Genomic DNA, 12496 nt, shown 5'->3' with positions numbered 1-12496 from the left:
GATGGTCCAGGAAAGAACTGTATCCTGCAGCATGTTCCTTGTGCAGGGCTTGCCTCATTGTTAAAAAACAAGCACAAGGGTTCTTTACTACTTACTGGCAGTAATGTTGTAGTAGTCCAATTATTCTGTAACTTATTAGCAAAATATTTGGAGGAACCTGAACACTACGGATTCACAGCAACTGCTTTGAGACCCTTTCCTCCCATTCTAGTTGCATCTTAAATTCCACAAAAGTAGAGGACACTAAGAATGAACACTACCTCCTGGACTCTTCAGCTAAGTAAGGATTCTAGGAAAAGCTAACAGATCTGAAGACATCACTGCACATTCTTTTTTATTTATATTTTTTTCCTGAACCTCTACAAACCCCTTTGGATGTGATTTTCACTCTTAATCTATGATGCCACGTTTGCCCTTATGCATTATTTATTTTCACTCAGGTTTTAGAACAATCATCTGCAAATTGCAATTCTTAGTACTCATTTATATGCAGAGATTGCACTGATTTAACTAACAGATTTTTAAATCAACTCAGTTAATTCAATGCAACCCATATGTGAGCAATTAGCTTAAGTCAGTTAAGAATCCTCTTCAAATATATGGGTATAAGCCACATTTAAAATAAGAAAGTCAGAATACAGGAATTAGAAACAGGCTAAATGACACTAATTTAAAAGTGAAGTTTTAGTTAATTTGATATGCTTTCATCAGATCTTAGGTTCTCTTCCTGGTTTCTCACTGATTTACTGCTTTGTTGCTGAGTGGCTTCACTTCTCAATGTCCCTGCCTGCAAAATTAGGATTTGCTGACATTGCTTGTAGAAGGATGTAAGCGGTGCTGTTTGGGAAGATATGTTTTTCCCCACTATGCAAAGCTTAAGCTTTTCTATGAATAACAGGTAGTCAAAACTGGAGCCAAATATTCCCATTTAAAAGCAGTATTTCCATTTGGAAGTGTCATCATGGTGCCATTTGGGAGTTGTTTGGCTGCCCTGTTGTCCTGGCTCCCCCAGCCAAACTACAACTCCCATGTTGCATTATAATTTTGCATCATCTTACTGAATGGCTGTCATGCTGCATTTGGGGACGTGTGGTCCAGGCAAAAAAGACCCTCTGATAGGGAGGAACTGGTGCCTAAAAAACCTCAAGTGCCTGTTTTCTAACGTATGCTGAGACATCTTTCTTAAAGAGTTCTGATATTTTGGATGGTACCATTTGGAGTTTTGGCTGAAAAGTCAAAGTTTTAAGGGGAAATAGAGTGTTTGATTGGTGAGGAAATGTCAACATTTCCTGCAGAAAGTAGATACTTGTTATATGAAACCTGTGCTGAAAATTGAATTTTCCATCCAAACCCAATGATGTAAAATGCTGGTTTAAGGCTTTTTAATCAATTATATACAAAGTATTTGAAAGGCGTTTCAAAAGACTCTTGAGATGACCCCATCTCATGGACAATGACAAGAAACTGAGAATGCTGTTTTTATTTGCTCCTTCGTAAAACAGCACAAAGCATTATTGCATTTTTCTCATAAATGATGGTACAAAGTGTGGGCAAACACAAGTGAATGAATTATCTGGAATTTAATAGTTCCTGTTGTTACAACTAGAAGAAATAGAAGTCTGATGGGCATCCTTTGATGTGGAACTGGGAGGAGGGTTCGCTTATCTGTGGCAATGCTGTTAACTGACCTTTTCAGTAGGTCACGTGAACTTCTTGTCTTATTTGATTATGACATTGACAGCATTAGCTGGGGTGAAGCAGATTTCATTCTGTGTGTCTAACTGGTTTGTGCCCAAATGCAACTTAATGAAATGTGTCCACGGAGAGAAAAGAAATCCTTATAACAGAGGGAACTGGGCAAGCACAGAGACACAGTTACATGCACCAAACTTAAAGAGCACAAACTGCATCGTTTATCTTGGGAAGCAAGGATTGTTCATTGTGACAAAATCGGTCAGATGTAGCAAGTGAAACACTGAAGGCTCATTACGCTAATTAGTATCAGTGTTCAGCTGTAGGGAGGCAAGGAGAAGCTGGCAGAGTGATATTTCAGGATAGCATTCGCCCAAGAGGAAGATTATACGTCATGGATTCATTAGTCAGTGCCGGGAGGGAAGAGTCGTACAGCAGCCACAGTCCAAAATGAGACAGATCCTTTCAAAGGCATCCTTAAATTGGCTGGTATCCAGATAGCACATGTCATTCAGCATATAAGTTTGGCATTGTGTGCGTGTATAAGGTGCAATAAAAAAAGGGAAGAAAGTAATAAAAAAAATTCCTCTTACAGGCTTAGAAGTATAATAGGCAGTAGAGTTCACAGTACAATTGAAAAATCACCTTTGCTTGGTACTTTATGAGAATCTCTTGGGAGAAGTTGACTTTCCAGCCTTGGTTTTCATCATTGAGTTAAACAGTGCATGTCTGTCTTGGTGCTCTAATACTAACTGTGGCCTTTACTCATGGTGAAAGCAGGTGTGATAGTAAGATGTGGTGCAAATGAGGCTTGAGGGCAATTAGCATTGCAGTAGGTCATAAGTAAGTGGGGAGGGGATTGTAAATATAATTTAGGAATGAAATGCATGCTTGAGGAAAAAGAGATATGGAATAAGGATTGTGGCTCCTGAACTCCCAGATGCTTTGGTTATGTTGGGAAGGGAAACTGCTCTTGAGCCTGTTATACTATACAGGCTTACATTGTGTTCACATTGCTTGCAGTCAAAATGAAAGAATGAATGATCAGAAATGAACTGTTGTCTGCAGTAATGCTGATGGGAACTGTTCCATTTATCAGTGTCTGTGTATACGCCTTGAAGCTAGTCATCTGCATTTCACTGTAAACAAGGGAAATTCTAATAACTTCACCCCCTGAACAAAGGAAAAACATCACCTTCTTCCCTTCTTGGAGTAACCAGGTGAAGGGATCACCCCACTGCAGGGATACCCTGGGGCTTGACAAGATGCAAAAGTGAGATGTCCCAAAGGGAGCTTTAAGTGGCTCATTTTCATGGTGGGAAAGATATTTCATTATGAAATCAATGGTGCAGTCCAGAGTATGGTAGGAAAAAATACCCTGCCCTCTGTCCCCGCATCTTTGATTCCAGCTGTACAGTGTGGTACTGCAAGTCTGTACATATGTCTGCTATAAAATGAAGAGCTCTACAAAGAAGTTCTTAGCGCTTCGTGTTTTGCCTTATGCTTGTTAAGACGCAGAAATTTCAGGGGATGGAAGACTAGTTAGCTGCCATTCTGAAGCTTCTGAAAAATATCCAAATATTTAAATTCCAGTTTGTTTTACATCACTGTGTGGTGGGCTGACCCTGGCTGGATGCCCAATGCCCACCCAGCCGCTCTGTCCCTGCCCTCCCCAGCTGGGCAGGGGAGAGAAAACAGAACGAGAGGGTCCTGGGGAGGGCAGGGCAGGGACATCGCTCAGCAGTTACTATTGCCAGCAAAACAGACCCAAAGTGGGGAAATCAGTGCAATTTATTATCATTTGGCCATGGCCAGCAGCAGGTCTGTTGAGGAGCCGGCTGGTGTTGGCTCCATCTGCACAGGAGAATCTTCTAGCAGCTTCTCACAAAAGCCACCCCTGCAGCTCCCCCGCGGCCCAAACCCTGCCAACAAACCCGATACAATCACATAAGCGTGCTGTTTCATTGGATTGCTCTCAATGTAAAGCCTCCAATATTTATGTTGTTCTGGTGATATTCTGTTTCTGGAATGATCGTTGGCATCGCAGGGCAATAGCATGACACCATGCCTGGTGGCATTGGATGAGCATCTCTGTGAAGTATACATATGATGAGTATAGTCATGATGGTTTCAGCACATGGGCTTGAACAAAGCCAGTCAAAGACAGAAAATAATGGTTATATTTCTGACAACTTCCTTTAAATTATAAGGGAGGGCTTATAATTTATAGATGATGCTGCTTTCTCACATCACTGATCTTGATCTCTGGAAAATTTAAAATTAGGACAAATGGAGGATCCTGCCTGCCCACACCCTCCACACCCAGCCTTTTTTATTCTCCAGATTGCTCTGGGCTTTCTTAATGGCAAGACCAAAACACATTAATGAAAATATTTCTGCTTCCATCCTAGGCAGTGGTTATTTATAAAGTCCAGCATGTTGTGGCTGGTTGAGGCTGCCCGGTGCTGCTCAGTGGCATCCTGATATTTACTTGTGCCTAGTTCCTTTTACATAGATATTCTTATCCTGCGCTAGTACTACTGTCTGCTTTTAAGATGCACAACGAATGGTGATGCTGCTCTCTACATATCAAACACAGTGCATCCCTTTAGATTTTATAGTTCCCTGTAACCCAGGTGCTGTTATTATCAGTCTTGACATCATTCATTCAATATGATAGGCCCCGTCTTTCCATTTATCTGTAATGGACAGGAGACTTTGAATCATTTTATCTTCCAAGCACAGCAACATCTTTTCTTTAAAATGTAACTTTTCTCTCCATTTTTTGTTTTCTAATATCTTGTGCATTATATTTATCCCCAATCTCTTTACTCTGCACCTCCTGTTCCCTTTTGTTTTGTTTTTGCTATGTATCTATCTCTTTCTCTCTCTCTCTCTCCACCCCTCCCATTTTTGTATCTGTGTAGGGCACTGATCTAGGCTTATTGCAATCAACTAAAAGGTGCCCTTGATCTTATTACGCCTTTAGTTAGGACCAGGTATCCTCTCTCCTGTATATGTGGCTTGTGCAGTATTTGAGGTCACCTTGCCCTCAAAGCCAAGCAGGCTTAAGAGTACAATGGCAAATAAAACACATCTTTAGTAAAACTTAATGTCAGGCTTTGAGGTACAAGATTAAAAGCAAAGTCTTAAAAGTGCAAACAGCTTTAAAATACAATTCTGTCTTAAACTGAACAAGTCCATTCTTAGCTACCTAGTCTCTTTCTCGTTAATGCCCTGTGAGGTGTCCCTGCCTTGAAAGCAAGAGTCTAATGTTTCAATTAGAAGTTCAGTTACTTCCTATGGTCTTAGAAGAGGAATCTCAACCTGATCTTTCTGTCTGTGGTGTATCAGCTTCAGATGGTAGGGATCCTGTTTTCACAGAGTAGCTCTCCTACATGATTACCTGCATTTATCAATCTTTAGAGCTGAGGATTGCATAGAAATAGGAATATTCTTGGTGCCATATGATGATGATATTTAAAGCTAGCACTCACCAACAGAATCACCTAAGGATGAATTCACTCTGCTTGGAACCAGTCACGAGTTACCTTTTCTCCAGGGACTGAATGGCTTGAGTGCTTTGATTTTATTCATCTTACTGAACTAGGTGGCACTGGTGGAGTACATCTGAAGGACAGACTACCCAAGTGTTTATTTTCTTGGGCAACAGTATATGATGAACTTTGCATTAACTGAATGCTTTGCTCTGTATCATTGTGGCAATCTGTTTTCTGGCCATGTGTATTTAGAAGAGTCTAGTTAGCAAGGATCAGAGGACCTCCTCTTCCACCAGCTCCATAGCTTCTCTTGAGTCACTCTACAGATACAGAAATACCATGGGGGTCTGCTTGGAGAAGGTCAAATGCATCTGTTTCTTCTCCTTGTGCTCTACTCTGCTTGGTAGCCACGCACTGCCCCAGAGGTCGCTAATAGCTATCCCATAGGCTGATACACATCAAAGAATGTCCTGGCTCTATAAAGGTAGAAGAGGAGACAGGGCTATAACAGAAGCATCAGGCTTTTGAACAAGAGAAACTCAGTTTAATTGTTTTGAATGTATCTGGGTGGAAGATACGTAACAAATAGAATTACAGGTAGGCTATACAGAAACACAGAGTTGGGGTTTTCTTCACTTATTGGAATTCTTTTGGGAAAATGTTTTTGTAATTTCCTTTCAGCTGTTACTAGTCCCATCCAAGGTGACAGCTAGTCTTGCTAATGCTGCAAAGGCAAAAAGGCGCATAAAACATTTAAAGTAAATATAATAGCTTGGAACTGTGTTGTAAGAAATGCCTTTGATTTGAGCAGTGAATTTCATTAAATCCTGCCAGACATTCAAAGCTAGTCTCAGCTTCCCAGCCCCTTTATTTTTTATCAGCAGTTGGAATCAGCTTAATATTTTACCTTCACCCTTGGTTGCAGAGCATAACGGACAAAACCGTTATCTGAGGATGTCATCACTGTTAGGAAAGAGAGAGAAGAAAGGAAGGGATAAGGGGAAACAAGGCTGCCAGGGAGCTGGTATCTACATAAGTAAACAGACTAACAGTATGGGAGGATGGAGCAGAATGGGAAAAATCTGCATCTCATAATTTAATTAATGTTCTGCATCTCCTTAAGAGCTGCGGATACAAGCTGTCAGGCTTTGGGCTAATATTTAAAGGTTATTTAAATGAGCAGAGATGTTAATCATTGAAGGGGCAAAGCTGAACATTGTCTTGCAGCTCTTGCCTACATGCAGGGATGTTACCTTCCTTCCCTGCAGTAAATAAGAGCTTTCAAGTTATTGATTTAGATTTGGATTACACTTACTAAACTAATACTAAGCAACCACCAGCATCTGTGAACTGCAGAGGAGGGGATTGTCTTGTCATAGAGTCACATCCAAGAAGAGTCACAATTTGTATGAGCAAGAGAGTTGGTAAATTGTATTATGGACAGGGTGAAACCTGTCTGAAGAGTGAGGGTGCTGTGGACTGCAGAGATGTCAGCATGCTGCGTGGAACCTCTGTTCACGTGCGAGTAATGTGTTGCAGTCCACGGGCCACAGTGGAACCAGCTTCAGCAGTAGGAAACACTAGTGCCTTGTCACACCATCTGCTTGGGTTTAATGTGTGTTAATAGACTTGATTAGGAGTTTTCCTTACATGGTCTTCTAACAGGTTTATGGTATTTCTTTATATGTTCTGAAGGAATAAGGAATTTTTTAATGGAGATTTTTAGTTTAGTCTAAGAAATAGCGAAATAAAAATTGAGCTTGGAGTTTGTTTGGCATTAATATCTGTGTTAACTGAATGGTTTTGTTTTTACTCCCCTGTATGTTTGGCTTTGTATGTTGGACTCTTCCAGCATGTATCAAGGTATTTTAGCAAAGGCACATGTGCAGATGGTTTGGGTAGGCACAAGCTAGTGTTAATCCCCACAGGAGAAGTGGAAAGAGTGGAAGGGGTTTTTGTAAGCAATTACAATGTTAAGAAGGTATTTCTGTAGGTCTGAAATAATAAGACTTTCCCTTTTCTTCCTTCTTGATGTTAAATTGAAGTATGACAATAAAATTCCAGCTATGATCCTTTCCCTCAGAATGAAAATTCTGTTGTTATTTTCAGTTAATTGTGCTCCCTGATATAACTGTGGTGCAGGAAGACATCACATGCTTATGTCAAGGAAGTGTTTGGATCTTATTTTTTTACTGGCTACATTGGGGAAAGATGAGTTTCTGAATGCAAGCCAATGATTCTTTATGTAAAGTTATACCTATTGAAAGGAAACTGTGTAAGCACACAAGTTCTTGGCAGAAATACAGCTGCTAATCTCATTTGAGTAGCTGTTGTCCTGAAGATCAGAAGAGGTGAGCCTAAAGGTAACTTTATTTGAAGAGCCTTTGACAAATGTAACAGAAGTTGTCATGTTTTCATGTAGAATTTTTGGCAGAAGCATCACAGCAGCATTTGCTGAGCTCCCATGTGTTAGCTATTGCTAATGTTTTTTGATTTGCTGAATGAGTGACATGGGAACTATGGATTATGAAGAAAGAAGGGAATTCAGATAACAGTGAAACTACAGTAAACCTGGAAAATGGATCTTGTGATGTTGCCAGAAACCCCAAGATGGCATTAGAGACCTTGCTTTTCTACATTAAAAATGTATGAAATATTCTTAGTGACTCTTATTATTTCTTTGTCTTCCATTCTTAAGCAGTTTCCATTGTTTATTCCCTTTTCTTTTAAGGCTTACCTGATTTACAACCTCTTTCTTCAAGCAGCATTTGCAATGCATTGATAATGCCAAAGATGTTACCATAGCTCCAGTGCAAGGCTCTGCTAATACAACAGAGGGCTGCGTCCCCACAAATACATTTGTGCTTTATTTTGTTCTAGGAGGCTGGATCAGCAAAGCTGGATGCAACTCCATAGCTAGAAATTCATCCAATACTTAAGATTTTTTAAAAATATATTTTTTTTAATTTTTGAAGCACAAGCCAGCCCAAGATTACAATGCCACTAGAAGTGTTTTAGTGCTGAACTGGACAGTATGGAGAGGATGAGGGCCTACCACAGTACCTCATGTGCTCCAGGACTGGTTCCTGAATTTTATCAGCACACCACAATTTGAAAATTGTGAACCAAATTACAGCAAATCCTTTGAGAACTGTGAGGAAGCTCTGATCTACACACAGTCACTAACAAGGGAGATTAGTTGGATTTTGCAAAATTGTACAGTGACATACTGCTCCATACGGTCAAGTATCCCACACAACCTTCCACTGATCACCAAGTCAGTAACGGAATATTTTCGAGCCAACTAAGGGAAACATTTTCTCAGTGCAGATCTGGGATCCTTATTTAGCTTTTTATTCAGCCTTTGCAGTGAAGCTAGGTAATTGTTCTACATAATGATGTAGCATGCATCAAGATCTTCCTGATGTGCTTTAGATAGTGGCATTTCTTGTGAGGGGAGAAGCTTAAATGAGATATCCAGCTCATCTCATTTAAGTGCATTCATATTTCAGACTGGTCGAAGAGCTTCAAGTGCCTGTCTTCGATTAGAATGAGTAGGAGTTGGATGTGCTTGTTTGCCGTGGAGATTTTGAGAAGCCTGTGCTCTGTGTAAGCTGGGTGAATTTCATAGACAGCACAGAATTTAGAATATTTCAGAAGAATATTTGTTTATAAGTAGTCTTTTTATTTGCACGTACTTAGGTAAAGGAAAAACTGCATTTATTTTCTGATCTGACAGGACTGTGCACTATGTGAACCTAGGAAGGAAAGGAAATTATAAAAGTCATATACTATAAGCACCTATAAAATATAATAATGAAAATTGGTTCGTTCTAGCCAGATATTCAAAACCTTTATGTCTGTGTTCTAATATACATTCCCTGTCCTGATGCCAGGGCTTGCCAGAATCAGAAACTTTTTGGAATCAGCTGCTGTTTTGCTAGTTTGTGATGTGTTTCTTTCTGATTTCAGCCACCGTTGTTCATTGAGTGGGGATGATCTGAACAGACAGTGGTTGACACCCAGTTCGCAGCTCCATCCAACTATTTACCATGCCAAAGGTCTTCTCTATTACCTGCGCAGCATTGGCCGGGCTCCTCTGGTAAGCCTCTTCCAGGATCTTTTGTGAATTATTGTATATGGATTGCTTACTGCAGTTGCATGAACAGTCTTGTTTTAAAGCTAGAGTGATTTGGAAAGCATCATGTGCTGTTTCACTTTCATTTTACTGAGTGTTTTGAAAATCTTGGATATTTATTCTTTACTGAATGTTCTAACCAACAACTCCAAATTTCAGACTCTCTGCACACCTGGAATATAAGTGAGAAAATAAATTCCTTAAAGCCCTTTAATATCCTCGAAGTACTCCAACTAAGCTATGAATATGTTATTGCTATCTTCATGGCAATAAATAGGAGAAATTCCACAAATATTTAGCCTGAACGGACTGTTCAAAAGCCCATGTTGGAACAAACCATGCAATCACAAAAACACAAGAAGCAGCCCTCAAAATGTCTGAACTTCCATGTTGTTTTGGTAATGAAAAAAAAAAAAAAGGCTAGGTCTGGGGGTACCAGAAATTCATGAGACATGAGTCTCTTCTCAAAGCTGCGACTGAGAAAGGGCTGGGGCCCATTCCATTTGCTCAATCTTGTTGCCCAGCAGAACAAAAAGATAGTTCTGACCCCTGAGAAGAAAAACCACAGGGAGGTTTGAATTTTAATGAACAGGTATAGATGCACAGACTGGCAGGTTGGCTAATGATAGCTACGGTCAGTCAGGAAATGTCCAAAGACATCAAATTCCCTCTGAGTTTGCTGAGAAAAGCCCCAGACAAGCTGAAAATGTCTGAGCTTCTTTAAGTGGATTCTTGAGGGAAGATGGTTTCTGGCTGAGGCAACAGCCCTGAAATTCAACTCTGCAGGCTGAGGAATACTGTGGAAATTCATCTCCATTGTGAATTTAGTCACCAACCTTTTCCTTTGGTTCAGAGCAGTGTAGGATCAGTCTTGTTTTACCCTGTGATTTGCTATTTGGCCTTTTTTAATGCATAACCATGCTTGTCATATCCAGGTACATACAGTTGAACACTCAGAGCAAGTTCTCATTATTGCTAAGTGAAGAGAGGCTATTGATCCTATCATCTCCCTCACTCATGGGCTGCATGTCAGCCTTGGTAAACTGATTTTTCTTTGCCTTTGAAGAATACATTGATTTTAGTTTATACATGCTCAAAAATGCCTCCTCCAGAAGATAGCTGGTTGCTGGGTTTCTCCTTCTTCTTTTTTTTTTTTTTTCCTCCTTTCTCCAACCTCCAAGATCCCAGGGAGCCAAGTTCACTGATAGCCAAATGATTTCTGTGGAGTGACTTAGTTTCATTTATCCTGGGGATGTGCAAGCAGTTTCTTCAAAGCAAAGCTGCTTGAAGGAGAAAAAGAAAGAACTTTTAAAGTTAACAGCCTTTCAAACCAAAGCCATTTTAATTGGTAGGTTCTATAGAGAACAGCCTGCTAAGTGGTGGGTTGTTTTTTTTTTTTACTTGTTGGCTCTGGGAACCCTAGTAAGATGAGGGACTGGATGTGTTATGACATTTTAGCACTTTGTGGCAAGGGATCTCCTTTTGACTGAGAGCAGCAAAGCGGGAGTGTTGGAGACCACCTTGTTTGGGAGCAGCCAGGTCTGATGGGGAAAGGAAAGTTGTGCTCTCCTTGAGTAGTTGTGGTGCTAAACTCTAAACTGCTGTGGTTTAAAGTTATAGCTGGCAATGCAGTTGCAGCAGTCAACAGGGAACCTGTAGCTTGTATAAAGAGTCTGAGCTTTAGTGAAGAGCAGGACGCCCTTAGAGGGGATGTAAAGAACTTCCTAGGGACCAGGAGGCACTGTCCAGTTTGGTGCCATTCAAAGGCGTTATATTGAGCTTGGAAACAAGCATCTGCCTGCAAGGAATGCAGCTCATTGTGATGAAAAAAACCCTAGGCATGTCTACCTCAAAACTCTGAGTTTCAAAGTCCTGTCATAATGCTATTAAGGAAAAAAATAGACTTCACACACATTTAAAAAAAAAAAAAAAAGTCAAAATATTCTGTTTTCCAACAGATTTTCTTGCTTTTCATTTTCTATTTTGCTTTTCCTTTATTTTAAAAGGTGCCTGGTTCTGTGACTCATAAGGAGGGTTGGATTTTGATTTAGAAAGCAGTCCTTACTTTTAGTCAGTGCTGGCAAATAATTTTAAATAGATAAAAATACGCAAGTGTATCTTGAGTCATATCCCAGTGAGTGCAAGCTTTGGGAGTTTAACTGGTTTGTGTGTATTAGTGTCCCAGCCATACAGAAAGACAGGCTGGAAGAAAAGGACTGGTAGGTCTCAGATTTGCTTAGTGTTTGCCCAGCCATATCGCAGGAATAATTCTGTATTGGGTGCTCAAACTACAAAATACAGCTTAGCCTTGGCTGAATCGTGAGACATAAGCTACCCTGTAGTGTGAAAAGGAGGCAGAAGAATGTATTACAATGAATAACTGCATATAAACATTGGGAGTGACTGCAGTATCCAGCAAACTTGTTTAAAATATAGCTCTGTGCAACTTGCAAATAGAAGAATAGTTCAGTAGTATTGACACTTCTGTGGAAGCTGGTGACAGCCATGACCTGAAACAACAGCCATATTACAGAGCCTGGCTTTGATAATCCTTTATATCAATAAAGTCTCATTCCAGACCTGTCACTAAGGATTCATCTGCAGGTTTCTTGAGGTGTAGAATTATAGACCTGCTACTGATCAGGCAGCCCCACTATCTGACTATGTGATCATCCCTGTGTAGTTTCTGATATATAAAATAATATTTTAGGCAGATAATATATTGTGTCTCTTGTGTGTTGGTAATTCTGTAAATTGGCAGGTAATTGATACCCAGTTGAGCTGGGTTCTCTGCCTTGAAATAAGACGAAAGATATAAAATCTTCTTTGATATTCATAGGAATAAATTCTAGATGGTACCTGTGGTTAACCTAAGCTATGACTGTGTATTGCTGATAGCTTAGATGAAACACTAGCTGGAAAAATGTCTGTCATTAGCAGAACCAATAAATGCAGCTCTTTGGAGGAGACATTACAGGATAATTGCATGTGGTTCAGACAGTTACTTCAAATGCAGGGGCTGCAGAAGCCCTGCAAAATACGCAACAGCCTGAGGGGGCTGAGTCTCTGGGGTCTGTGCAATGATGGATTTTTTTCCTTTAGAAATGATGCTGCTTGTAGGTTTGCACCAACGAGCAGTTCTCAGACTGCCCTGTTTGTCCTCACC

The 12496-nt window shown here is 40.2% G+C and overlaps 1 protein-coding gene across 1 annotated transcript in view; it reads left to right on the top strand.

Annotated features, from left to right (window-relative positions):
- The window catches only part of AGBL1 (AGBL carboxypeptidase 1), a 465261-nt gene that overhangs the window by 179901 nt on the left and 272864 nt on the right, over positions 1-12496 (top strand). The window contains exon 19 of the mRNA XM_080396228.1: positions 9165-9294. Coding sequence (XP_080252354.1) covers positions 9165-9294 — 130 coding nt within the window. The remainder of the gene's footprint in view (positions 1-9164; positions 9295-12496) is intronic.

Source organism: Falco punctatus, assembly GCF_963210335.1.
Source record: "Falco punctatus genome assembly, chromosome: 7".
NCBI lineage: Eukaryota > Metazoa > Chordata > Aves > Falconiformes > Falconidae > Falco > Falco punctatus.
This window is presented reverse-complemented; position numbering and strand designations above follow the sequence as displayed.